This window comes from Phyllostomus hastatus, unplaced genomic scaffold (genome assembly GCF_019186645.2).
Source record: "Phyllostomus hastatus isolate PE091 unplaced genomic scaffold, TTU_PhHast_1.1 phas_contig_58, whole genome shotgun sequence".
NCBI lineage: Eukaryota > Metazoa > Chordata > Mammalia > Chiroptera > Phyllostomidae > Phyllostomus > Phyllostomus hastatus.
In genome coordinates this window covers 2,513,043-2,540,972 of record NW_025333916.1, presented here as the reverse complement: position 1 = coordinate 2,540,972, position 27,930 = coordinate 2,513,043, and the positions used below count along the sequence as shown (strand labels likewise).

Here is a 27,930-nt window from a genome sequence, read left to right as displayed (position 1 = left end):
TCTTTCTTGACTGTGACCTCAAGGTCCAAAGACATTTAATCCGTTGCCTCAGACCCCTACTCAGAAAGTCAGTAGGAGACCTTCTTCGCTGGACTCCCACTGCGCCATCTTCACACTGCCCTCTGCTGCCTCTAGCGTTAGGCCAAGAAACCATAAGGAACAGTGGGAGAGCATCAGAGATACTCTCTTCAGCGGGCAAAAAGTGAAAAACCTGAGTCAGGGTGCTTGAACAGTTGCCCGAATAAAGAGAAACAGCCTGCTCGTCCCAGGCAATGCGCTCACGGAGCAATAGCTACCTCTAAAAACCCAGGATGCTTATTGTCAACTTTGGAAGATAAGCCTAGGGAAGAAAGCTAAACGCTTTCCTCTTGCCCCCCACGCCTACTTTTATCCAAGTGACTGTCGTTCCTTGGACATTTCGTGGGCTTGTTCTTTATTAACACACTTCCTCACCTGTGTTTTAGGTGTCTTTCAATCCTCTCTCCTCATAATTCCTAAATTGTTATCCTGGGCTTTCTTAACCTGTAAACTCAAGCCACATTGGTAACTTAGGTAGACAGAAAAGATCACTGGATTCCTTATTTCGGCGAAAGTCCAGAGGATCATTCCTGCCACCCACCCAGCCCCATTTAGACACACTGGGAAGACCCTCAAAGATCCTTTATGGAGAGGAAGGGGTGCATGTTGTGGCCGCCGCTGGACAGCTAGAGAAAGGGTGGAAAGGGGGAGGGGGGCTTGCATCTGTGCCTGTATGGAGGCACGAAGTGGAGAGAGCCCTCCTCCGTCTGCTACCTTCCTGCCCTGGCGAGGGCGGGCATGATCACCAATCGGGAATCCGTGGAGTCGCGGGTGGGCAAAGGCAACAGGCTGGCCTGGAGCGCGGCTCGGAGGGTGGCGCTCGCAGGGTGAAAAGAGTCTTTGTGCGGGACTTGGTGGGGTAAAGGGGTGGTGAGAAAGGCCGGAGCCGGGACCTGGAAACTGGGGCTCCGGAACGCGGTTACTCGCCAATCCTCATCGGCGCTGGAAAAATCCGGGTAGCGCCTGCAGGGGGCGGTGTGGTGCTGGAGGGGTGGGGTGGAGGCCTCTGGGTTTGGTCTTCTTTGATATTGGAAGGGAAAGTAGGATGGAATTGTAAGATTTGCCTCCCCGACCCCTCTCCTAGGTGGCAGAGAGTTCGCGCTGGCTGGAAGGGTGCAGCCCCTCTCCCAGTGCTCACTTGGTGTTGGGGAGCGGGGAGAACCGCTCCCAAAGCGGACCCTCCCTCCTGCCCCAGCGTACCGCTGCCCCCACCTGGAGCGGAGAGGCGGGCGCCGCGCAGCCCTCCCTGTGCGCTCGAGCCGCGTGGCTTGCGGCTTATTTTCCCAGCTGGCAAGCGTCGCGCTGCAGACAAGGGAATGCCTGTGGTGAGTTGTTTATTTTGTTGAAGTTTGCGGTGGGCCAGGGGGACGTGGGGGGCGAGCGGCAGGCAGAGGCCGGGACTATTTTGTTTAGGTCTCCGTCCACCTGTGTGGTATAAATCAGCCAGCCTCAGGACGGCAGGGGGCCTGGGTGAGAAAACCCCAGGTGCTCCAAAAGGCCCCCTTTTGCCACTTGCAGATCTAGAACCACATTTGATTCTCCACTCCTGGAATCAGCTAGATCCTAGTTTAAACTACCCCATGTACCAGGTCAGAGCTTCCCTCACCCGCTGCGGACAGGGGTGTCTGTCACTCCTAAGGGCAATCAGCCGTCAAGAATCAGGGACAGCTGGCCAAGGAAGTTCCTCCCCTTGAGGGCAGGGGAGCTGAGATTTTAATATGAGGAGAGCTAGTGGAATTAGCGGAAACTTGTTTTGGCTGCTTTGGGCATGAAGTCGGTTCAGGATCTGCCCAGTACTGCAAACAGGGATCCCGGTTGGCCAGAGTGTCCCACACTTGAAGCTTTTGGGAGGTCGGCAGTTGGCTCCTGGAGGAACCCAGAGGAACCCAGGAGCTGATGGCAGTCACGGTCGTGGCTGCGTTTGCCTGGAAGAAAAGCCTAAATACATTAGCAAGCTGGTAAAGCTTTTAAGGCCTTTTCGGGAGTGAGTGGCTGGCTAATGAGAGGTTAATTTTGTTTCGAAGGGAAGGCTGCGCTGGTTTCCTGAGATAAATGGACAGGAAGCGCATTACCTCCGCGCGCTGGCAAGCGGCTCCCAAATGCTTTTTGCACCTGCCGCTTTGAGCTGTGCGAGCCTCGGCGGAGCCCGCAGGGATCGCCGGGGCCCGTGGTGTACGCTCGGGTGATGAGCCTCAGGCACGCCCCGGACCCTCTCTTACCGGGGGCGCTGCGCTCACGTCGAGCCCTGGGGCTCTTCTCTCACATACAGGTCCTGCGAGTTCCGGAGCTCGGCGGCCCCCTGATCCCGCCAAGCCCCATCCAGGAGAGGAAGGGTTAAGAATGATGTAAGTACAATCTGTGAGTAGCTTTCCTCTGGGCTATCCGACTCCCAGGCTATTTCAGCCCCTGCTTTTAGCCTGGGGAGCGGCAGGGAAGCTCATACTCTTCAATGGGTTGCACAAATCGCAACCTCGGGTCTGATTCCTGGTTCCTCTACCCCGGTTGAGCTGTTAAGCGGAGACCTTCGTGTTAGAATTCTGGAAATGGAGATATATTAACGAGAGGACAGGAAAAGAAAACGCATCTTGTTTAGAATCCAATAATGTTGTTGGCATGTGTTTGAATTCTGTCCACTTGCACATTCATAGCGTTGCTTTGCCGAGTCCCTTAATTGTACTGTTTTGGCCTCATCTTTCTTTCTCGAAAACAAAGACAAAGGGAGAAAGAGTACAAGTGGCAAGAAAGTGTGTAAATTTGAGTTGTACAAGCTGTCACTTCACGATATTTTTTCTTATTAAAATGTAAAAATTTTCTAAGTCATCAATTTTGTGTTCATGTCCCATCTCCCTCTCCAGATTTCTCTTTGTGGAGTCTTAAAATCCTGCTTAACTTGCAGCATAGGAGCTAGAGGACTGGATGCTCTGTAAGCGACCATTTACCACGCTCTCTCTTTCCAAGCGGATTCGGGACCTGCTTAGCAGGCCAAATTTACCTAGCGAGTGTGTCAACTGACCTAAAATCTTGAAAGTAGGAACCAACTTGCGGTTTAATTGTGAAAATTAACATTTTCCTCTAGACGGCTGAACACTTATGCAGCAATAAAAAGTGAATTGTTAGGCTTATAAATCTTGAGCTTGTCAAATTTTACAACAGAGGAGCAATAAAGCACCTTAGAAGAAATGAAGTTTTTCCTCAAGCAGTTCCCTTTCACACCAGGATTTGCAGCGACTGGAGGGCGCCCTCTATTGATTAGAAAATCAAGAGCACGGGTGTTCTCAGGAACAGGATAGGGGTGAGGTGGAAGGGGGAAGTAGAGGACGGGGAAAATCGTGGAAAGTCACGGGCGAAAAGGCAAAAACTAAACGGAATATGATCCTTATCAACTGGTGGTGTGTTCTGAAGTGTGCTCAATTAAGTAGGATGCTTCTTTCATAGCGTTTGAATTAAATCTTGGGTTAAAGAAAAGGAAAGTGTAGTCTTTGTTAGCAAAATACTGTACTTTGACAGTGTTCAATTTAATTAAAAGATGTTTAAAAGACGTTTTAAAAGACGTTTACCAATATATCATTATTTCACTGTTAGTATGTGGTAATTGCAAGCAAGTAAATTTTGGCCTCATAGTATTTACTCCATAGTATTATCTAAAATTTGTATCAGGTAACTGCCTGCAAAAAGTCACTTCTCCAGGCAACACTGAAGATATTATTATGCATATTATGTCCAAGGCTTGAATTATATCATGGGCAGTGAAAGGTGTGTTTACCACTTGTGTCATCACAGTATGTGGTAAGTAATGAAAAGTTACAGTAAAAAAATAGGCATCCTTCATTAGGATCTAGGGTTTGTGCAATTCATAATGAATCTAATAAGTAAGCTAGAGTGATAGGTTTGCCCTCAGTTATCCTGGTCCATTGATTAGCACATTGTAACTTGTGGAATATTTACATGTCCACGGCTGATACAAAATTCCTGATTAGAGATTCTGAATAATGCATCGGGTAGAACTGCCTACTGTGATTTCGGTATGCTGTAAGTGAACCAAAAATGGCGACCTTGAGCTATTTGGGTAACGGCAAAGGTGAGGGCATTAGGAAATGGCTCCCAGCCTTTGACGCCATTCTAGACATCAGATACTACTTCACACTTAACTGATAACAAATTGGAACGTATTATTACCCTACTTTCTGACTATTAGTTTTTCTCCATTTTTGGACCCATCCAATCGCAAAGGTAGAAACTGACCTTTCATTGAATTAATGTGCTATTAGACTATGAAAATTTGTGCAAAAGCCACTGAGCAATAACAAATCATGCCTTAATTACACTGCATTAAAAGGCGACTATCCTCATTAATCTAATTACACTGTAACTGAACACGTTGAAGTTCTCCCACTCTCAGACCCCTCCCAGCTGCTTTCAGGAAGGCAAATGTCAAAGAAACAAGAACACCAGAGCCTCGCACAGGGGCCTGCGAATTCCGCAGAGAGCTGGCGGGTAGCTTCCCAGCCTAACTGATCTGTTCCGGACCAAGGGTCACATTCGATTTCTTAAGCGGCTGGATGCTAGCTTTAGCAAACGTCCGCAATAGGCTCTAGGCTCGAAATGCGGTTCTGCAGATGTGATTGGCTGCGAAGGGAGTTGGCTCTTCCTCCAAAGAGCCGGAGCCAAAGCTGGAGGTGAAGGGACATAGATTGGAATGATCGTTAAAAAAAAAAAAAAAGCCTTTGAGGGAAGTTGATTCCAATAACATTAATTAAATTCAAGGAGAGGTCAAAGGCCAGTTCCTTTGTAACGGTGGCCGGTGGCTCAGCCACCGCCTGTTTCAGTTTGGTTAAAAGAAACAGTAAATCCCGGAATGGGTGGACGGGGGAGAGAAGAGGGAGCGAGAGAGTCTGGGCCCGGGCTCCTGGGACAGAACCCAAAGTAAGAGTACCAGGAACTCGAGTTACACTGAAAACGCAGAAGGCTATAGAAGACGCGGGGATCAGGCGCTTTGGGCCCTGCTAGTGGCCGGCAGGGCCCAGCGGACTAACTCTAGCAGCCAATGGAGCGGGAGGGCGGGGCAAGGTAGGGGTGTGGACAACGTGGATTGGTGAATGAAGGGCGGGCGGGGCAGCAGTGTGGGGCTGAGATTGATTGACCTGGGGGCCGCTTCGCAGAGATCTCCGAGGCGCAGACCAGGGTTGAGTGCGCCTCCTGTTGGTCCACGCCCGTGCTCCACGGCCGTAGAGCCCACGCTGGCCGGGGCAGGGGCGCCCGCCCTGGGGGCCAGAGTCGGCAGTCGCTCACAGTCTTTGTGTCTTCTCTCTCGGCCCCTTCCCCCCTCTCGCCACCTCCGGCTGCTGCAATGCTGCTGCACCCCGTTGCGGTTGCCTCCACCGACTCGCTCCGCCCGCGGCGCGCTGCTGGATGCGGCGGTGGCTGCGGCCCGTCTACAACGTGGGCCTGAAGGAGGAAGAAGAGGAAGCGAGGTGCGTCCCCTGGCCCATGCAGCAGTCACGGCTCCGGACCCGCCACGGCGCCCGTGCCTCAGCCCTCGCCGGAGCCCACGCGACCTGCATGGACGGGCATGGGCTTAAGAGCAGCACCTTCCTGCGCCGCCGCCTCCGCCGCCGTCTCCGGGGCTGAGCAGCGCTGCCGCCCCAGGCTCTGCCCGCCTCCCCTGGCACTGCTCTTGCTGCTGCTGCTCAGCCTTGGGCTGCTCCACGCAGGTACGAGGCGCGTGCGCGAGGGAGCCAGCCCCAGGGCCCTGCGCTTTGTTCCCAAACACCCCAGGGTTTCGAAGGCACTGGCCAGGGTGGAAGGGCTGCGTGGTGAGACTGGAAAGGCCTCTTGAGCCCATGACGTGCACCTTAGTCGGGCTTACAGGGCACCAGTAAGAACACACCCGCCGACCTTGCGGCGTGCCCAGAACACAGGGCTCAGGCCTCTTCCCGTCCCTCCCTTTGGCCTTCTTCCGTCTTCGGTTCGGAACGTTGATAAATTTACCCCCAACAGCCGCTTATCAAAGATTTAGCGGGGCGGGGGCGGGGGGGGGGTGGCGGGAGCTGCGCGCCTGAGACAAATGTTCCGGATGCTTTATTGCTCTCTGCATTGGTGTTTACTGCAAGTCAGGCGGGGATCAGGTTTCCTCTGCCGCCGCCGCCTACTAGGAGAGGAGACAAGGAGCCTTGTGCTGCTACTCTGGAGTTGGGGGTGGTGGTGAGGTGAAGAAATCGCACCAGATGGAAAGACTTTCACCAGAGTTTGTAAACTGGGAGGTTAATTTTGAAGTAACTAAACTTCTTTAAATCGGGATTTCTTTCGTATTTGCGAAAGCTGCTTTTAATTCAGCTTTCAACTTTGGAAAAACTCATGCTTTGTGGCTAGCCGCGTGTTCCAGGACGGATTGACAGATATGCTGCTTTCTGGATGTCGGCGCTTCCTCTATGGAAGCAGCAGTGAGGAATCTGTTCTTAGAAAAATAAGCCTGAAAATGACCCACCCAGACTGTAATACTATGTTTTTGTGTTTTAAATTCTTTCATTAATACAATGTTAAATGTCAGCTATGCAATCGCTGTTAAGATGGGAGGATAATATTGGATGCTCTTTACAAACAAGACCACTTCTAAGGAGTTTGTTAGACAAAGAACTTTTTAAATGCCAAATGAAAGTTAAATTATTTTTTTAGTTTGAGAACAACTAGAGTGTTAGATAAATTGTTCTCCCGATCTTTTTGTCCCTTATTAGTATGACAGAAGTCACCATGCTGTGATCTGGAGAATCCTGGACTTTAATGTCATCCAAATGTGAGGAGTAATTTTTATTCATTGAGTCATACCAGCCCCTGCTCAAAATTTGAGGCTCTTTTTAAGTAAGGGGGGAAATGTAGTATTTTAAAAAAGGGCTTCATTTACCTTGTGTAACTTTGTGTTGTGATGTAACAGCTGCATTTTAACACTGTCACTTGGGAAAACATAAACTGAAGTCTTAATAAGGAATGTAATGGCAAGTTTTAGAATGATTAAGGTTTTCAGTTAGTGACTTTAGAACCTTAGAAAGTAATTTCAGTCTGCTTACAGTTACATGGAAAATTGTTTGTGACATATCAAAAGATATACTCAGATGATTTGTGTGAAAAATGTGTCCATAATGTCCAAGTATGGGTTTCTTGAAATGGAAATGGAAGGGCTAGGTGGGACTGTGTCCTTGACTGCTTAGATATTGTTTCCCTTAGTTGCTATAGTTTCCTCTGACAGGATTGGAATGTAGCCCCTGAAGATTTCTTTGCTGGCCCATGAAACACCTAAGAAGCTGGTTTAAATGTTTAGAAAATCAAGGTGCCATACTTAGTTCAAAACTTGGAATGTGAAGCTCCTCTCAGTATGTTAATATGCCCTCACTAGAGTCACCATCAGATTCTACCTAGAGTGGCTGTGGTGATTTCTCTGGACAATTCATTGAAGTGGAACAATTAATCTCATTACAGAAAAGAGAGCTCCTTTTGAGAGATTTCTTTGAAGAGCAGTGCTATTGAAATTCAGGGCTTGTTACTCAGAGCAGGGAGCCTAGCAAAGTGCCCTTTGCAGATGGGCTACCATATGTTTTATGCCTGGATCCATATAATTTCCCTCAGCAACCATATGGCTTCACATTTCGTTTAATTCAGCTTATCTTGTTTCTTTTATTATAAACTGGTGACCATGCTGCAAATTCACACATTGCAGTCTAGGCATTGAGGAAACTGTCTTAAATGGTGAGATCTTTACGTCTCAATCATTAAGGAAAATTCTAGACCCAAAAATCCTTTAGCACTTAAATTAAATGGAATGAAAATACTGTCACACCAATCACAGATAATCTGACTTAAAAAAATAGAGATCTGTAACTGCAGATTTTTAATTCTGCTCTCGAGAAATGAAAACAGTACTTGTACTTGTTGGTTTGTTTTTTTTTTTTTTTTTTCTGTTAAGCAAACCTCTGCAGTTCCTGGCTGGAGATGCAATATGGGGATTACTTGCTTATTCGTACACTTCATAGCCTACTTGGCTACATCCTTGAAATTGTTTCCGCTCCTCATTGCCTTGGCATTTTGATAGGAGGCTTACTTTACCGCCTGTAACAGGCAAAGTGTGTGCTGTCATTATAAATTCATGAAGGCTGGATATTTCTGGGTATACGCTACAAATTAGTCATTCTACAGGAGCCTGCAAAGGGGCTGAAACTGCTGACCCAAATGCACTTTCTCTCTAATTAGCCTTCTTCCCTCCGATTATCTCTACTCCAAAAGGCTGCTAGAAATCTCCTCCAAAGCAGAACAACCCAAGAAGTTCTGTTTTCTCAAAGGAATCAGCATGTACTTACTATGAATAAAAGAAGGGTGAGCGGAGAACGAGGAAGGAACAGAAAAGGAGCTGGCATCTAAATTCTGCTTCTCTTCCCTTCTGAACAATTGCATCTGTATTTCCATACTGTTCTTACTTTTGATATTTTATGACTATTTGAAATAATTATAAGAAAATGTGTGCTCAGATAGATTTTATAGACCATAAAAAGAACAAAATAGGCGCTACAAGTTTAGCAGAAAGTTTTTACGCTGTCATTTATATGTAGTCTGAGGGCTTTTCATTACTGAGTGATTTGGCCCAGTTTTTATTTCCTTGCTTTCTGCTTGCTGTGAATCTGACTTAAAAGGGGGAAATTGATACATTAGTTACTTAAATCTTTTTGTTGAGATATCAAGTACCATGTTGAGAGTCAGGAATTTAGGGGATGTGATGTGTGGAGGAAGGAAAATGGGATTGGAGGAAAGGCACCACTTCCTGGGCTTCATACTAGCTGTGTGTGATCAGCCAGGACAAGGCCTGAAAGATCCCTTTGCCTTGATTTTTTTCCATCTGTTAAATGGCTTTAATGGCTTTTGAGGTGTTTTTTTGTTTGTTTTTGTTTGTTTGTTTTTGTTTTTTGCTTGATTGGTTGGATTTTATGTATATATTGTTTAGCTTTTTTGAGTAAAAATAGTTGAAAATGACTTGATCTACTTTGGAAAGAGGAATTCTGTAAATATCAGAGCTGCTTTTAACTTTGCAACGATCAAACATAAAAGAGGCCAAACACATGAAGATGGTTTTGTGATTAATATTTTAATCTTTTCTTTTACTCAAGTTAAAGTGAATATCCAATCAAGACTACAGCATTTTTTCTTTTTTTGGCCTTTAAAAATATAAAAGTGGTTGGGGTGGTGTCCTGAGAAGTGGTCATCTACCGTTTTCTGCCCAACTGAAGCCAAAGACAGAGATTACAGACTACTTAATTTAGATTTAAAAGCAGTTTACTACTGAAAAGATTAAAATATCTTTTAAAATTATTTTTATTTAAAAACCATTTTAATAAGTCTTTATCAGATGAAGTCCTAAATCTTATCCTGAAGTTTATGTCCACATCTTTAAATAATTACATATTTAATAGTACTTTACTGCCTGTTTTCCTCCCACCTAGAATAAGATATTTTATGCATGAAAAATGTTAGAAAGTTTATTTTAGGAAAACTTCCTCATTTCTCAGATGAAGAACCTTAGACTTGAAGAGATTGAGACCTTCGTTCATAGTTTAGAGACCTATAAGAATGTGTAACTCAAATACGTGCTACTGTTCATGTCTATAAAAGTTGAGGTGGATGATAAAAGGGTTTTGCTTTTAGTAATTCTGGTGTTCCCACTTTATGGAACAGAAACAAAAAAACTGGTGCAGGTGACTGACCTAGTATTGGCAATTCTTATGATTTTTGTACTTTGAGAGGTTTTAGTAAATTTTTATGTGAGAAGCTAGTGGCAAAACATCATTTGAAAATTGAGTTTTTAAATAGTGGGGCACTGGTTTTTCATTACTTCATTTCATTACTTTGCTTCGGTCATTAAGTTCATATGCATTGTTGATTTAAGGAAAAATAATTTATATACATTCTAAGAATTCTGTTCTGTTTCTGAAAAACATAGTTAGAATCATCTGTTTCTGCAGCATAATTTCAATGTCCTCTTGCTTTAGTGCACTTTCACTGGTGAACTGTTTGGGAGTTGGAATCTTAGGGTGATGGATGTTACAGGAGAAGTGAATACATAGCTTGGTCAAATGAATCACTTTATTTTTTTAAGAGAACATTTATACTTCACAAAATCCAGGAGATTAAGTGTCAGTTTGTATAGTTTGTTGATAAACATCCATCACAAATGCAGAATAAGGTAGATACCTAGATTTTTTTCTTGTTATTCTTCCTCTGTTAGCTGTGCTAGAATTAGGTAAAGGTGTTTTAACCAATCATGCTATAATTAGGGGCTTTCCCCTACCTGATTTGTGGATGCTTTAATTGTGGTTTTGTGCATAGACAGTGCTTTCCAAAGCAAATTACTTACGCAGTTTTCAAAATCAAAACTACATTCACATCTTTTGCTTGGCTTTAGAGCAAAAGAATCTTTCTCAAAATCCATAAACAATAGCAAAGTTGATAAAATATGTCATTTACCATTCCCTGTAGTATTAACTTAAGAACACTGCACTAGATTCATACTCACTTACAATGGCCCATGCTTTAAAGTTTTAAGCTAAGTGCATGCAACTTTTTCTCCCAGTGTCTTAATTTGTAGAGACACAGAAGCACAATGCAGCCCTATTTCTGAAGGCCTTCCTAAAATAGGAGTATATGAAATAGAACAAACAGTCCCCAGAGGAGAATGTCATTTTCTCATGTAGCTCAGGAAGTTATGAAGCGTCTAAGAAATGTGTGGTCTTATCTTCTTTCCCATAGGTGACTGCCAACAACCGGCCCAGTGTCGAATCCAGAAATGTACCACGGACTTTGTGTCCCTGACTTCACACCTGAACTCTGCCATTGACGGCTTTGACTCTGAGTTTTGCAAGGCCCTGCGTGCCTATGCTGGCTGCACCCAGCGAACTTCAAAAGCCTGCCGTGGCAACCTGGTATACCATTCTGCTGTATTGGGTATCAGCGACCTCATGAGCCAGAGGAACTGTTCCAAGGATGGACCCACATCCTCTACCAACCCTGAAGTGACCCATGACCCTTGTAACTATCACAGCCATGCAGGAGCCAGAGAACACAGGGGAGGGGACCAGAACCCTCCTAATTACCTTTTTTGTGGCTTGTTCGGAGATCCTCACCTTAGAACTTTCAAGGATCACTTCCAGACGTGCAAAGTGGAAGGGGCCTGGCCACTCATAGATAATAATTATCTTTCAGTTCAAGTGACGAATGTGCCTGTGGTCCCTGGATCCAGTGCTACTGCTACAAATAAGGCAAGAATACTTTCTTTGTTCTTCTACCTTTCAGGTGTCTGAGGCTTCAGAAAACTTTGGAAGTGTGATACAAAAAACCTAGTTTAAAAGGAACTTTGCTTGGCTGTTTTAGTAAGCAATGTTAACAGGGTAGATGAAGGATTAAATGAGAATTAGTAAGGAATTTCATGCTGGAATTCTAGGGCCCATGAAAAATGTGCATCTAAATTTAAATAGGAAATGATATGAAAAATAAAAAGTAAACAGTAAAGTTGACTTCTCTAGGGAAAAGGCAGCCCTATCTAATGAAAAACTGTACTTTTTTTAGTGGGGTTTTTTGTTTTTTTGGGGGGGGGAGTGCATATGTGTGTAACTCTTCAGGAAATTCATGCTTCAATTTATTAGATTTGACTGATATCTAATAAGTAGGTGTCAGTGTTCTGACAGTGTTCTGACAGGTGTCTGAATAAAGAAAGTTGTGAACCTGAGGGCAGTAACCCATCTGGAAAAATTTCATTGGAAATTTCCAATCTGTAGTAAGAGACAATGACTATAAGCCAGCTTCCCAGTGGCAAAAAGTCTTTCAGTTACTATCTTTGTGGTGACCAAGGAAGTTAGAATTGAATATTGCAGAGCAGTGATGTATAACCCCAAGTAATCTCAGGATAACAATGAGAAGCTGAGGGAAAAACTAACAAAATTAGGTTTACCCTGCCTAGCTTCCAGTGTCTGTGGTTCTTGGTTGGTTGGTTGGTTGGTTGGTTGGTTGGTTAGTTGGTTGGTTAGTTTTCAAGAAACTAATACTGAATCCTTTCAGTCAATTTTAAGATGCAAATGTCTTAGTGCAATGATTTTCAACCTTTTTCATCTCATGGCACACATAAACTAATTACTAAAATTCTTCACCACATCAAAAAACAGTAGTATTTTTTTTTGCCAGTCTGACAAAAAAAAATAGTTACAATTTTGATTCATTCATACCAGATGTCGCTTGTGTTGGCTGTTGTCATTTTTTTAGTGTGACAATCAAAGGGAAAAGAGATCAGTGCCCTTGACTAAATAGCCAGGTATTGCGTGTTTTAAAAATCCTTGTGGCACACCGGTTGAAAATGACTGTCTTGTGCAAGTGGGTGGACAGGAGCGATGAACTGGGTTTTCAGTTGCCAGTCAGCACTAATTCTTTCATTAGTGAGTGAAGAGATCAAAAGGGTTTTCCACAGTAAGTGTTCCAAGTAACTGCTCCTTCCCTGTCTCCCCCAGCCACAAACTCACATATTACAGACCACTTCACCTTGCTTAAATTTCTTTCTTTATTTTATCTATTCATTAGTTGGTTTAGACTAAAATATAATTGACAAAGATCAAACTTTTGTAATACTTAACGACTGATCTTTCGATTCCAGGACACCCTCCCTTGCCTCTGAACACATGTGGCATATTTCTAAAGGGAATTTAAATTACTTCACTTGGCATTTTGTGGAGGGAGTCTTAGAGCACCTCCAGAGACACCTGGAGTCACCCAGCGGTGTCACAGATCTGAGATTAGATGTCATGGCTCTGAACAAGGAAGGTGAGAGTAGTGCAGCCGTCTTAGGGCAACTCAGACATGTTCGCACTTCAGTTCCAGCACAGACCCAAGCTGGCCTTTCCAGATCCTACGTCTCACATAAACTTTTCTTCCTCTGGCTTTTATAAGTATGCCAACAGTTTTTCTAGCTGAATATTAAAATATATATATGCTATATTATGATCTTAAGTTGTGTAATTATGAAGTTTTAAGACAAACCATGGCCAAAAATCCATCACCGCAGCAGTCAGGTCACAGAACCCCAGAATAGTCTTTGGGAAAACATGACAGTGGAAATTCAAGAAGGCAGTTCCATTGGGAATGGAGAAAATCATCATCAATTGTGCAAATAACGTGAGGGCTTAGAGGGGTTGCCTTCCCACCGTACTGTCAAGATTAATAAGTGCTGTGTGCGTGGGAAAATAATGGTTCGGTGGAATAGTTGACAGACACTGAAGTACTTTATTTATATCATTCCATTTCAGTTGTGGTTGAAACTATCATAGTTTTTAGCAAATTAGTAAATAAAAGGTACAACTTTGTTTTCTTTCTCAGTTTGTTAAGGATCAAAGGTTTTACCTATTCCAAAAAGGGAGGTAGAGCTCTTGTCTTCTGACATAAATTGTAGCTGACGATGAGAATGCTTGGTCTTTAATTGCACTGTTGGAAAGTATTTCTCCACATCTGGTGACCATGCTGTTCAGCAACAAAGTACTCTATGGCTTCACAACCTCAAATAGTTTTTTTCCTTCTTTTTGTAACTCTCTCCAAAGCCCCCAGAAGCATCTGGAAGGTTACCGTTGAAGGTCTGTCTCAGTGATGGTGTATGACCTATGCTAATGAAACCAAAAAAAGGCCTAAAGTTTTGCAGTACAATTTCCTTTTTTTGTACCTACGCAGGGCCAAAATAAAACCTTTAAAAAATTCTAAGCGATAAAAAAATGATGTTAATGAAAATAAAAACAGTATCAAGCAAAAAGTACAAAAAAAGATCTGATTTTTCTCTCCTTGATGTCTATGCAACACTTTTTAAAAAGTTTTCTCAGAAGATGTTTTTTGTGTGTGCATCCCAGCTCTCCTGAAACCTTAGAGCATGTGTGGACCAGCTATTGGGTAACCCAGCACTGCACATTGCAGACACTGTCATCCTCTTGATCCAGCACCTTTAATGGCCTGTGCTCAGTGCCCTAGCTTTAAAGACTGCCCAGTGGTGTTGACAGGCTGGCCCACTGTAATGCTAAAACTGTAGTTAAGCATCCATTTGTTTACATGTCTTCAGCACTGAACTAACCATTAGACCTGGGCTTTTGGTCCATGAGGTCCCTAAAACAACTCATCCTGAGAAGCTGGCTTCTTGAGCTAGCCACTTCCAAGCTGACTTTTGTGAGCTCTGCCTGGCCTTAAGTACCTACCTTTCCGTCCTCAGAAAAATACATAACTGAGGCGGGGCGGGGGGCGGCGGGGTTGGGGGGGTGTCTAAACAACAATGAAAGGAAAGGGAAGTCATTTGCACTCAAGGGGCCATTTATTAGCTAAGCCTGTTTTGCAGTACAATTTCCTTTTTTTGTACCTACCCAGGGCCAAAATAAAACCTTTAAAAAATTCTAAGCGATAAAAAAATGATGTTAATGAAAATAAAAAACAGTATCAAGCAAAAAGTACAAAAAAAGATCTGATTTTTCTCTCCTTGATGTCTATGCAACACTTTTTAAAAAGTTTTCTCAGAAGATGTTTTTTGTGTGTGCATCCACTCACAGGCAGTGAGTTCAGGGCCACTGGGCCTGCAGTGCTGGACAGCATGGCCCCATCTCCTCTTTGCTACCTCCTGTCCCCCATCCCTGGGAACTATGGGGTGGTGTTCCATTTGTCATACTGAGTGCACGCATGCTTTCTCCGGGCTTCTGGGTTTTTGTCATGCCCTCCGCCAGCCTGTTAGGCTCCCTGTCTTAGGAGTAGTCTGTGTAGTTGGCCACCTTGCCAGGTAGATGTGTTCTGAGGCCAGGGCTGGTTTTTCATCTCTCCCCCGGGGGCTGCAGGGGTGTCTGGCACACCTACACTCCTGGGCTGAGATCCACATCAGCTCTGGGCCATCTTCCCCACCTTTGGCTGTGAGAGGCACTTCAGACCTGAAGGCACTAGGGTGAGAGTGGGGGGAGGTGAGAGGACAGGCTTAGAACTGGCAGGGTTGGCTACATGGGAAAGAAAAGTAGTTTTTGTTTGAGGAGAGAAGGTAGCTCTCACCAGGCCAGAGAGGACACAAGTAGTAGTTCTCCCAGGCCTCACAAATAAATAAACCAGATCATCTGTGATAATGCGTGACTTCTCTACTTTTTCTTCCACGTTTCCTTAGCCAGCCCCACATTCTCAACTTATGGACCTATTTCTGTGTATCTTTGGATCTCTGTTTATGTGGACTCAGTAAGGATTTGTATATGCCATTACTATAGAAAGTGATTTTGGTAATAAATTATTTTATGAAAGGATTCTGAACTTTGCAGATATGCTATATTTTTAATAGCATATATTAAAATCACCAGTTTCTGAGGTGCACTTAAATGATTCCTTTTTCCAAAAAATTTCAGGAATTCATTTATTACACACCTAAGTAATGGCAATATTTTAAAAATTATTTATACAAGTAATTGGCACTTTATTTTTGCTTTTATTTTAATGTAATAGGGGCCTTTCCCATCATTGTAGCTTTCTTATCCTTCAGTCTGTGAGACAGAATAACAAGTGGGAGGGTAACGTGGGGTGGCTGAGTCCTTCTATAGATATTCTATTACAGATTTTTATGTGCTTCATCCTTCAGTGAGAGAGCATGGTTTACCTCGGGGCAGTTTACATTTGGGAAAGGGGTGTGTTCTTTGTGCTTGACCAAGCCAGATGACTGTGCAGGTGAGTGGACACTCTGAGGTACCTCTTAAGTTCTTGCTGCCACCACGGGCCACCAGCTCCAGGTTATTCCAGGGCAGTGGCACTCAGCTGTGCAAGCCTGGGAAGAGGCTCTACCCACAGGTATCTATGTATACTTAACAGTTTATAATTATCCCTGATTCTTAAACTCCAGCTACTATCTGGAAAGTCCTGAAAACTTCCACTAGATGATGATACCAGAGTTATAGGAAGACATAGTTCATTTGGTTGATGGTTGCTCACTGTCTTCCTCAAACTGTAAACCCAGGGTGTTGCCTTATTTGCTTGTAGGGTCCTAGAGCATGCTCCATGCCTTCTCTTTCTCTCTGATACCTCCTAGCATGTAGCCATTACTCCATAATGGTAAACTGAAGTTGTGAATCATTCTGTTGGTTACAAAATCAGAGACAGACATGCCAGCATTGTGAAGGCTTAAACTGCCGTTTTAAGCATCTCTTTGGATCAGGGTTTGGAAATCTGTGTTCTCTCTTGACCCCAGGCCTAGGACACTTTTTTTGTTACCGTTGTTGCCAAGTTTTTGTAACCCATTATGCTTTTAGTGTCTTTATGGAGACAGGGTGAGCTACACTGTGGGGTAAGGAAGATGCCACACCCTCCCATTAGCAGGATTGTGCCTTGAGTATGCAGATGCAGCGTATTTAGAGGAGGCATGGCATTTTCTTTGAGGGTGTAAGGCCCTTTCCTCCCAGAGAGCACAACTGCTTTGCAGATACATTGTAACCAGTCTTTAAAATCTGAGATTGCTCTTTATTTTGTTATGACTTAACTCTTATGCAGGTAATTCTTGCCATCTTGAAAAGATTTGCTCCTTGTCTTGGTCCTCCATGTTTTGCAGAAATTACCCCCCAAAAGTTACAAGGCTAGTTGTGGTATATTAGGGAACAGATGGGATAGAAGTTTGTAGTTGTAGTTCCCTGCTCAGTGTAATCATTTCTCTGATAAAATGTATGGCTGATTTAGTGCTGCATTTCAACCAGCAAGCATTAAAGGACCTACTGTGTGGGGGAGATGCAGAGAGGAATGCATTCTCTGCCTCATGCTAAGCACGTAACTAAAATCTGCAGGAGTCAGTGGAGAATTGTAGGGTTTGTGTGTAAAACCGGCCATTTTCAGGGTTCTGTTTTTGAACATTGGTGACCCGCATTTGTAAACTGGCTCCAAGTATTGCTAAGACTGAGCAAGTTGTTGCTGGTGGCAAGAGGGGCCAGAGAGATGGGTTTCTGTACACAGGGCACACTCCTCCACCCTGGTCACTTGTCACGGGTCACTTTTTTGACTCCTGGAATTTGAGTTTCCCTTTCCAACCAGCCATGGTCAAAGGAGCCCTCATTCACACCCACATTTCCTCACACCACGACAAGCTAGAGTCCTGGCTGCCACTTCTGAAAGGTTGTTGGTCTTTGACTTAATCTAAAAAGCTTTCTAGAATTTGACTATCAGAATCATCAGTTTTTTAATTCAATTTTTAGGATCCCATCTCATCTTTAAAATTCATGAAAGCGTGTCTTAGATATCCTCCTTGATTTTTTATTTATTATAGAAATTATTGAAATATGACAGAATCCTTCTTGGAAGAGCAGAAGTCAGCTATAATTCCAGGTGGTGGGGTTGGTATTAGGCCGTTTTTGTTTCCTGTGGACGCCTTGTGTGTGCTGGATTGTAAGGTCTCAGGCCCAGGAGCTACTCAGCGTTGCTGTACACAGTTGCAGCACGTTGCTGTAGGTAAAAGGATTTCCAAGTATATGTAGGGGAAGAAGGAGAAAGGAGCAGGAATGATTAGCTCCATGATGTACATGTAAGTATAAAAGATCACTTTGTAACATGAATTTGTGCTGCATTTTCCAAATAAGGTTCACCTTTACATTGTCCATATGCATTAAAATATTCTGGGGAATGAGTCTTTCACCATCTTCTATTTGGAATGAAGAGACAGAGCAGGATGTTAGTAGAAACTGTCTAAAATCATATAAAGTTTGTATCTGCGTATCTTTTTTCATTGTATTTTTCCATTATCATTTATCACCCTTATACCTTCTCCTGCCCCCATACACCCCCCCACCCACAATCACCACACTTGTCGTGTCCATGAGTTCTTTCTCTTTTTTTTTCTTTTTTGCTGGATTCCCCCACCTCCTCCCCTGCAGAGCTGTATGTGTATCTTTTAAGACCTCTATGTTGAATCTCCTAGACTATGACACTGTGTCCCAGATATGATTTGGAAGGAGGAGGAGACCTTCAAAATTCCCCATTTGTAAGTGAAATTAACCCCATGCCTACCTCGCCCTAGCCAGGCAGGGAGGGTTCCATATGGGGCTGCCGGCCTCTGCTGCTTTGAAACAAATCCACACGCCTCCCTAGTTTAAACGCAGAGGCACAAGGCCAAGTCTGATACACGGCTGAGAGTTAGAACTTGTTTTTCTGTCACATTTCCAAATGTCTCTCTCTGCCCTGTGAAATTTTCTTTGAGTCAACATTTTGAGAGGAAGGGGCGAGAAGGAAACATTGGATAGTTGGTCCTTTTTTTGTTGGCTTCAGTTAGTGCTAACCAAACAGTTCTGCCTGTGCGGAATGTGGCGAGTAAAAAGGCTTACCTACAGTATCGAACAATGAAAAATGCTGCCTTACCCACTTTGTCTTTATTTGTTTTGACTGCAGTAGAACTTGCTCTTCCACTGTTCTGAGTTTTTGTTCTTGTGGGTTGGGTAACTCAAAGGACTTTTTAAACTGCTCCACTTGTCAGTGGGTGATAACCAGCAGGAATAGCCACACGCATCTGAGACACGGAATTTCACAGGGCAGCCTTGCCGTGAAACACGGTCCGTTGGGTCCAGAAAGAACTTAAGGTGAAACTGGTTCTGTGAAGATAGGAGTTTGTTTTTTTAATGTCCCAGTTAGCTGGTTACTTTAAAGAGTTAGAGAGCCAAAAAGCATGTTTGGCTAATTCTGTGGGGGTTCTTTCAGTGTCGGAACATACACTGTGGATAGAATTGATATGACAGCATTTAAACACTTTCACAAACCCTGAAGTGGGGGTCAGATTTGAATCTTTCCATTTTAGGATGTGTGTGTACGCACATGTGTGCACACACAGCTATGTGGTGTTGTGTCTGCCCCTCTCCCTGCCTCAGGAAAATGAAAACGGAAGGATATTGTTTTTTGTAGCATTCCAGTGAAGTGGCTTCTTGAACTAAATGGTCGTGGCCTCTCACCACCTTGCTCCTGAGTAGGCTTTTTTTAAATTTAAGCCTCGAGAACTTGAACCTAGAAGTGACAGAGTGTGAGTGCATTGTGAAGACCTTCCAGCATTTTTACTTTTTTAAATCACCTCCCCAAACTGAAAAAATGATGAAAGAGGCTGTGATTTCCTAATCCCCATTGGTTCCGGAAACAGCTATGCTGAACCTAGGCCCAGAGCATTTGCCCGGCGACAACAGGGACCTAGGATCTGTGACCCTGCCCCCACACCACCTGAGGAGGGCAATGAGGACAAAGGCCAGATCTGCTAAGGCAGATTCCTGCCCCTAGAGCTACGCCTTTGGCTGTAACAGGGCATCTTGCAAAATACTTTTAGCCTCTAGTCTTGAAGCACAAGGGCAGCCTAGGCCTGTAATTCTGTTCCCACACCTGTACCTTCACATCTAGGGCACAGCAAATTCTTGCATTTGCTGGGTTCCATGTAATGCAAAGTCTGACATTCCCTGAGCGTTCTGCGAGTGGCTAGGACTCGAAGAACCAGAGGCCTTTCCTTCTCGTGCCCAGCACAGCCTTGCTCTGGTCTGTACAAGGAAGCTAGCCAATTTCCCTGTCTCTGACTGAGCCTATTTATACTTCCAGCCTTCCTTGTTTTAAGTGCACAGAAATTACTCTTTGGATGGTGACTTTTGTGTGCCTGTCCCTTTTATGTGTCATCCCTGGGCCTGCTTCCCTTTCACTCTGGCAAGCTCTTTTCCAGCCTCTGAGCCTCGTGCTTCTCCCCTGGACCACCCTAGCAGCCTCAGCTGTGGGTGTCCTTCCCTCTGATTTGGTTTCTTCCTTCTCCTGCTGCTGCCAAGACGCCCTCCAGCAGCCAAGGCAGCCCTTGTTCCTGCATGTATTACCTGGGGCAACACTGAAGAATAAATAAGGCTGATCCAGTCCATTTCTCTGGATTCCTGTAAGTGTTCCTAGAACAGAGCTCTGTGGAAAGAGACTGTGAGGACAGAGAAACTTATTTTGATATTTCTTTTGAAGGTAGCAGATTCTTAGTCTCATTCAAGCCCTAAAATGAGTCTAGGGGTAAGCTCTTCTTAAACACATTGTGTTGTCTTCTCTTAGTATCTTGTTCTATCCAATAAAAGTATTTAACAAAATATATTTTTGTAGGTCTTACGTTCAGTCTTCCTACAGGTAGATATTTGATAAATAGGCTGAGTTAGTGATTGTAAAAAGTACATTTCAGTGCATTGAGTTCACAGCTTCCTAGAAAATTCTTTTTCTTTACTTTTAAGCAAAATTGTCAGTGATATCAGTTATTAACCAACCCAACATTTAATTAAATTTGGTACATATAAATACTCTCCTGCGTTTTGTTTGAAACAGTTCAAGCAGAAAGTTATTCTAGATGAATATGCTCTTCCACCCCACCGCACCTCACTTCTAAAAATAGAGGAGACACAGAGTTCTCTCAATTTTTTGTAACCAAAGGCGAGGCACCTGCCTCACAGCATAGATGGGTGGCTCAGCTCCAGCCAGGATCCACACTACTGGGTTTCCCTGTCAGGTGGTGGGGCAGGAAGGGGCCTTCAAAATCATCTACTTCCTTTGGTGCCTGCAAGTTTCTTAGGCTTTGACCTCTGAAGTAAAGATTAGGTGTTTAAGAGCTGGAGATAGAGCCTTTGTATTTCTTGGGAGCATGTGCTCTTATTGGAATGGTTTCTTTTTTGTTCACTGCACAGGACAAGATATAGAGGCTATATACCACTGACCTGTCAGAGTAAAAGGGACTGTGAGCACAGAGATCTCTTATCCTCCCTGAGTCCCCTACTTTTTCACCTTGTAATGCATCCAACGGATCTGACAAAGGGGATGTATTAGCTAATTATATAAAAGAAAATGCATTTAGGTCCCTTTAACACAAGCAGAATTTTAACCAGGTACATACCAAAACTGTTTCCCCATGTTCCAAGTTAATTTCTGGTACGATTTCATTTCAGTTTGCTGGCTACTCTTAATCCAAGAGGTGTGAGTCCCTTGATCTAAAAGTCCAGGTCTGGTATTCCAGGATTCCAGTAAAGTCCTGCACTTGTAGTGCCAAACGGCCTGATTAAACACTGATAAATGTTTCTTCCAAAATGCAATAAGCACAAATAGTTAAGTGCGCAGCCTTTGGGGAATTCTGCTGTTTGAAAACCTGTGCACAGCACTTTAGAAGGCTATCGAGCTCCAGGGAGATAATGTCTGTACCTTGGCAAGACAGTGCCTGGGTTTTCCTTTTTGTTGGCTACCTCATTTTCTTCTCATGTATTTTCTTTTCTTCCTGGTGGAAAGAGGAAGCAGATGCCTCTAAATTTTGATATTTCACAGCAAACCTTAAATCCTATTGTCTTTCACTTGTGGAAAGGTTGATTTGTAGCTGCTATCTTTCTCCTCCTAATAGACCTTGTGGGCAGTAAAGATCTCAGGGAGTGAAACATTAAAAATGAATGAGGAGAACTGGAGCAGTTTGTCTGAAGTGGGGCTTGAGAGGGCCTGGGTGGGGGAGGGTTAACAAAAGGCATTGATGTTTTAAATGCACAGAAATGCCATCCATCAATAATAAATGGTGTGGCATAGAGCAGATGTGCCAAATTGAGTTATTACAGCATATGGATCTGTTCATAGAGGGAGAAAAGAAAGCAGCATAGCTGGTGTTTTTGAATTGTCTGAGAGCTTTAGAATACAATTTTGAATATCCTCTTTTTACAAAGCTCTAATAGCTGCTAGTTGGAAACACAAAAATGTTTGGAATTTCCAAAAATTCTGATTAATTTTTGAATGTTCTAAAAGTAAGAATTAGTAAGAATAAGAATGGGTAAATTTTGTTTTTCTGAAGTGGGAGATAGAATCTGAAAATGAATTTCTGGCCCTTTATGGTTGAGTGTTTGCTGTTTAAGAGTATGTGTTGTAATTATATGAGGAATGAAGTTACATTACAAAACTTCAGTCATGTGACACTGTTACCTAGCGCTTTCTGCATTTACATCGATGGTATCTCTAGATACATACTGAGACTACAGAGGACCACTCAGGAAACCCCTCTCATGCTTTGAGATCAATTCATCACCTTCAGCATTTTGTTTCCTAGGCTAATTTTATACATCAGCTCTGGGAGGATTATTTCACCCAAAAGAGGAACAACAAGAGAAATACCAGCCTCATTGTCTTGTAGAGAAAATCACTCCCAGGAAATTGGACAGACATAAAAATCTGTTGGATAAGCTGGACTGCTTTGTAAGTGTAGGTGCCAGTGCAGAGGTCAGGCTTTGAGTTGCACTTATCTTGTAAAGGTGTGTCACCAGCATGGAAGAGGAGGGCCATGTGTGAGGGTTTGAAATGCGTCCAGGGTTGGAATTGGCGTGCGCAGTGAAAACAGCAGGGACTTGGTGAGGCATGTGCAACGACTCCACGCACCTGAATATTGACCCTTGCTTGCCTTTTTGGAAACCTGTGTGAAATTGGATCTCTCTTCTTTGTTGTCCCAACAAAACTAATTCCTCCTTGTTTTTCCTAAGGTGAACAAAAAAGTTCTTAATTCTTATAAATAATGCCAACTGGGCTTAAATTTGAGGTTTGTTAGACTTAAAAAATCTCATTACTTAGCTGTTATAGAAGAGTTTGTGGAATCTTTGGGAATGTTCTAGTTGAAAATGAGGATAGTGATTATATGAAAATTCTGTTAGTAACTCTTATTTTAGCCATTTGTACTAACTTTCAACTCTTTCAGGTGCAGAATTTATTTGAATTAATCTCTTCACCTCCAAGGAATCCCAGCTCTCTTTAAAAATAAACAAATATACAAACTTGTGAAGCTGTCTTTAGAGCCACTGAATAAATCTATTTTATAGTCCCATTAGATAATCTAGCTCAAAATCCCATTCACTCAGGAAGGTCCTATGGTTCGATGCACAACAAATTTCCTGAAATCATCTCTGGTGCACCTCCTCTGGGTTGTTAAGAAGGTGTTGAAATGTGAGAAGGCTGGTAGTGAAATTAAATTGTGGCTCAGGGTAATTAGGAAAGGAGAAATCCTAGCATTTTCATAGTACATTGTCTGGCCTTCGGTTGCAGCTGCAAACAACGGATATGAATTTAACCAGTTGCCACAGTGCAGCTGGTTCAGATCTGGCTTTAAAACGGGCTGAAGTAAAATGAAATGGCTGGAAAATTCCAGTCAAGTAACACCAGTGGGAACATGTGGAATTAGTGTGAGCAAATACTAGCCGAGCTGAGGGAAAAAACTTCAGACATAAACTTCAGGGTGGTGGTGAGGACTTGTAGAGAGAGGGGTGGGGAGGGGGGCCACGGCATTTTCTGGCCTTTCTTAACAAGGGTCTATTGTTTTGATTAGCTCCCTTGCAGGAGGTGGTTTCCTCCATCCAGAGTAATTTGTAGAGTGTTTGGCCTGTCTACCTCCTCCTTGACTGAAGTCACCTGATACTTTTTTTTTTTCCTCCAAGAAGAAAGAAAAATAAGCTGTTACCTCAGTTACTGACAATAACACAAATCTCAAAATGTAGTCTTTTTTTTTTTCCTTCGGGACAGTTTTCCCACCTTGTGTACCCAGGAGGCCCTGGCTCTTCACAGTCCTTCCTCCCACCACCTGCACCAGAGATGTTGAATGTGTTGGAGGCCAGGGTGCTCAAAGTTTCAGGATTTGGTTTTTTTTTTTTAATAATTGTTCTAATTATTAAAAAAAAGAAAGTGGGTTCACTAAAAGCAAGCTTTTGTATTGTCAGTAGTTTGTTTCTCCATGAATTATCTGCTTAATTTAGAGAGTGGAGCGTTGAGGGTTGTCTGGGGAAAAGAAATTCTGAGAAGCTGAAGGGCCATGTGCTGTTTGGAGAAAACATTTGCTGTAACCAGGTTTAGGGTATTTATTCTCTGCCAGTGTTTGGGAGCTATATTTGCCAAGTGATTTCCCTGTCACAGGGATTAGCCAGTCATGTGAAACATTTGATTAAGAGACTTAGAGAACTCTTTCCTGAGGCACATGACTGGGAGCTGCCCCGGGAAGGCCCCCTTCTCAACTCGGCTGCGTCCCCGCCTCAGTGTTCACAGGTGTGCCGTGACCAGTCGTGGGGTATTTTTTTTTTACAGTCCAATGAAGGAACTTTTTAGGAATCAGCATTCTGGTAGGTATGTTGTTAATTAAGCCCCTTAAAATTTCTGCATAACTTAGAAAGAAATATTTTTTTCTCAGAGCTATACCACTTGCTCATCTGTTTTTGGAATGAGACAAGATATAAATGATCAATAAAAATTGCCTATATCTCAATAGTAACAATGTCCGATCTTAGCAAAATAAAGACCGTTTTCTTTTTCTGATGAACATTCCCTGGACTTGTGTTGAATTTTCATTCTAATTACATAGGACTTTTTTTTATTAAGATTTTATTTATTTATTTTTAGAGAGAGGGGGAAGGGAAGGAGAAAAAGAGGGAAATATAGATCAGTTGCCTCTGGTACATGCCCCAACGGGGGAACCGAACCCACAACCCAGACATGTGCCCTGACTGGGAATCGAACTTGCAACCTTTGGCGTTGTGAAATGATATCCGACCAACTGAGCCATGCTAGTCAGGGCAATACATAGGACTGTTTTATTTTCCCTCACAGCAGCACTATTCATTCCTGAAGCAGGAGCAAAGGGGTTGAATTTGGAGATTCTTTCTCTAGCCATTCAGCTCTCGGGGGAGGCACTGCCCTGTTTCCCTCCCACAGTGTTAAACTTCATGCACGTTCCTTCCCACAGATCACGATCATCTTCAAAGCCCACCGTGAGTGCACAGATCAGAAAGTGTACCAAGCTGTGACAGATGACCTGCCTGCTGCCTTTGTGGATGGCAGTACCAGCGGCGGGGACAGTGATGCCAAGAGCCTACGTATCGTGGAAAGGGAGAGTGGCCGCTATGTGGAGATGCACGCCCGCTACATAGGGACCACAGTGTTTGTGCGGCAGCTGGGTCGCTACCTGACCCTCGCCGTCCGCATGCCCGAGGACCTGGCCATGTCCTACGAGGAGAGCCAGGACCTGCAGCTGTGTGTGAATGGCTGCCCCCTGAGCGAGCGCATCGATGACGGGCAGGGCCAGGTGTCTGCCATCCTGGGGCACACCCTGCCTCACACCCCCCTGGCACAGGCCTGGCCTGGCTACACACTGGAGACTGCCAACGCTCAGTGCCACGAGAAGATGCCAGTGAAGGACATCTATTTCCAGTCCTGTGTCTTCGACCTGCTCACCACGGGTGATGCCAACTTCACCGCAGCAGCCCACAGTGCCTTGGCGGACGTGGAGGCGCTGCACCCGAGGAAGGAACGCTGGCACATTTTCCCAAGCAGCGGTCAGGAGACTCCCCAAGGAGGCAGCCACCTGTCTCTCAGCCTGGGGCTCACATGCTTGATCTGTATTGTGTTTTTGTAGGGGTTGTCTTTTATTTTTTGTCTATAACAAAATTTTAAAATATATATTGTCATAATATATTGAGTAAAAGAGTATATATGTATATACCATGTATATGACAGGATGTTTGTTCTGGGACACCCACCAGATTGTACATATTGTGTTTGATTGTTTTTACATATGTTGGATGTAGTGTTCTTTGATTGTATCAATTTTATTTTGCAGTTTTGTGAAAAGTTTTATAATGTCCGTGCCAGGGGACCTGTTAGAAAGCACTTTATTTTTTATATATTAAATATTTATGTGTGTACCTGTTCAGTATGTATAGTACATATACACAGACAGCACATGCAGCGTCCCCTTTGGACGTGAACAGTGGTGATGTCTGTAGCTGTTCCTGGCTGTTCCCTTCCACCCTTTCATTGCTACTGATTCCCACGGTGTGCAGCTTACACTTGCCTCCTGGTGGAGCCTCCCCAGTGTTTCTGTCCTCACTGTCCTCACTTGATTCGGAAGGATAGCTCACTCCACCTTACAGGTGCTTTTGGCTGTTAAAGACTGATGTCTAGGAAGCCTTTACCCTCTTCAGCAGCTGTCACTTTTCCCAAGGGTGGAGAGAATACTACCACAATCCTTATTAAACTAAGATTGTTGTATCTGAGCACTTCTGGTGCATTAAGTTGAACCATATGAAACTGCTGTTTATATAGGTCAGAAGGGGCTAGTGATGGCAATTTCACAGGTAAATACCAGGTATTTTGCTAGACTCCGCCAGCTCTCAGTCTTTTTCTCACCCCATACCCCTGTTTAAACTGTAGTTTTTTCCTCTTTTAACTATCTTGCATTGAACAAACAAAACACAAAAACGTAACTTTAGTGATCATGCTTGCTGTTGTCTCTAATTTGTGCGAGCCCACAGTCTTAGCCTTCCCTCCTTGACTCTTCAGGCCCAGAAACACTGACCCTGTCTCCCCCCGCAGTGCGCCCGCCTCCACCTCGGGCACCGGGGGTTGTAGATTCTGTACTGAGGCCCAGATCCCATCACAAAGTTTTCCACTCCACAGCATTGGCAATCTTGGACACGTCTATCTGTGTGATGGAGTGGACCGGGGTGTCAATGACAAACACTTCCTCAGCCTGGCTAAACTCTGGGTGCTACTTAATCTACACATTTTCCTTAAGTAGTGTTGCTCCCCAGGTGGTCTCTCTTTAATCAGCAGCTATTATCCCTCTCAATGTCTGTAGGTGAATATTATTTAGCTACTTAGGTAACTTCATCAAGTCCCTATAAAGTAAAAAAAAATCTTACTTCCCTAATTCCCTTAGCACCCCTGCAAAAGGAAAACACTGCCAATGACATGAAGCATGGTAACTGAGAAAGTCAACTCCATGATAGCTAGGTTTGTATTGTTATATCTAAAGTGTGTTTGATTCCAAGAAAAGTGGTAGAATTTGTTATTTGCCTTAAGTTTACATTAATGTAAACAAGAGTGAGTAAGCTTTAAATACTATAGTAATTTGGGTGAAGATTGTGCTAAGTTTTAGTTAGCCAGGTAGCTCTTCCCCATGCCGTGTGCCATGGGTTAGTAGCACTACCACAGGCCCAGGCTGGCAGGACAAAAGGACATCATTTGGTGAAGTTCTTTATCTTAGTGAACTGATCTATCATCCAGTCATAGGATGCAACTGCAATTCATCCAGAGGTAGCAAACCTTTCCACCTTCTGCTATATAAGAGAATATTCTGCCCAGTCTAAAAAAATAATAAAGATTGTGCAAATAGTATACAAGGGTAGAAATTTCTATAGTATCTGGGTTTAGAGTGTATGGTCTTACCTCTGGCCTTTGTAGGGAAAGGAGAACATCCACCTCTACTAATAGTTGGGAAAAGAAAATCAGGTCATTTTGTCATATCATTTAGCTAGAAAGGATGCTTAAAACCGTCCTCCATCACTGGATTGGTACTAGTGTGTTTAGCTGTTCTCCCTTAACTAGTGTCTCTGTACATACTTAGAGTCCTCACATGTAACTGTTTCAGCAATGCAGGTGTTTCTCTGGAGAGGGGCCAGCTTTATTATCTCCTGTTTCTTTTCTAGGATTTCTAGAGAAAATGCTACTTGCACATGTTGGTTCTTGAAAATTTCCTTAACTAGAAGAGTTTTGGGTCACAGCAACACATGGATAGGCTGTAGCTGTTCAAAGGTCTCCTGGGGAGCTTAAAACTTGGAGGAAAACACTGGTTTTCACAGATGCTCCAAATGGCTGTCTAAAAGACTTAAAAAACATTTTTTGCCCCCTTTTTATGCTTGGAAATCCCAGTGTGTTGAGTCTTTAGATGTGGTTCATAGGTATATGAATAAGTATCTGTGTAAAACTGTGAGTGTGCAGTGTGTAAATACTTTAAATTATTATGCTAGAAAAATAAAGTTACATACCATGCTA

At 43.6% G+C, this 27,930-nt stretch overlaps 1 protein-coding gene across 3 annotated transcripts; it reads left to right on the top strand.

The window, feature by feature from the left end:
* Positions 1–907: 907 nt before the first annotated feature.
* RGMB (repulsive guidance molecule BMP co-receptor b) lies at positions 908–27,930 on the top strand. Of its 3 annotated transcripts, XM_045848049.1 has the most exons (6): positions 908–1,034; positions 1,163–1,403; positions 2,348–2,423; positions 5,530–5,789; positions 10,861–11,369; positions 24,842–27,930. In XM_045848049.1, the coding sequence occupies exons 3-6, from the start codon at positions 2,419–2,421 to the stop codon at positions 25,508–25,510; spliced, it is 1,443 nt and encodes a 480-aa protein (XP_045704005.1). In that variant the 5' UTR covers positions 908–1,034; positions 1,163–1,403; positions 2,348–2,418; the 3' UTR covers positions 25,511–27,930. The 3 variants fall into 3 exon arrangements, with proteins under 3 accessions (XP_045704005.1, XP_045704004.1, XP_045704006.1); XM_045848048.1 differs by lacking the exon at positions 908–1,034 and having other exon boundaries at positions 1,146–1,403; XM_045848050.1 differs by lacking the exons at positions 908–1,034; positions 1,163–1,403 and adding an exon at positions 1,871–2,036.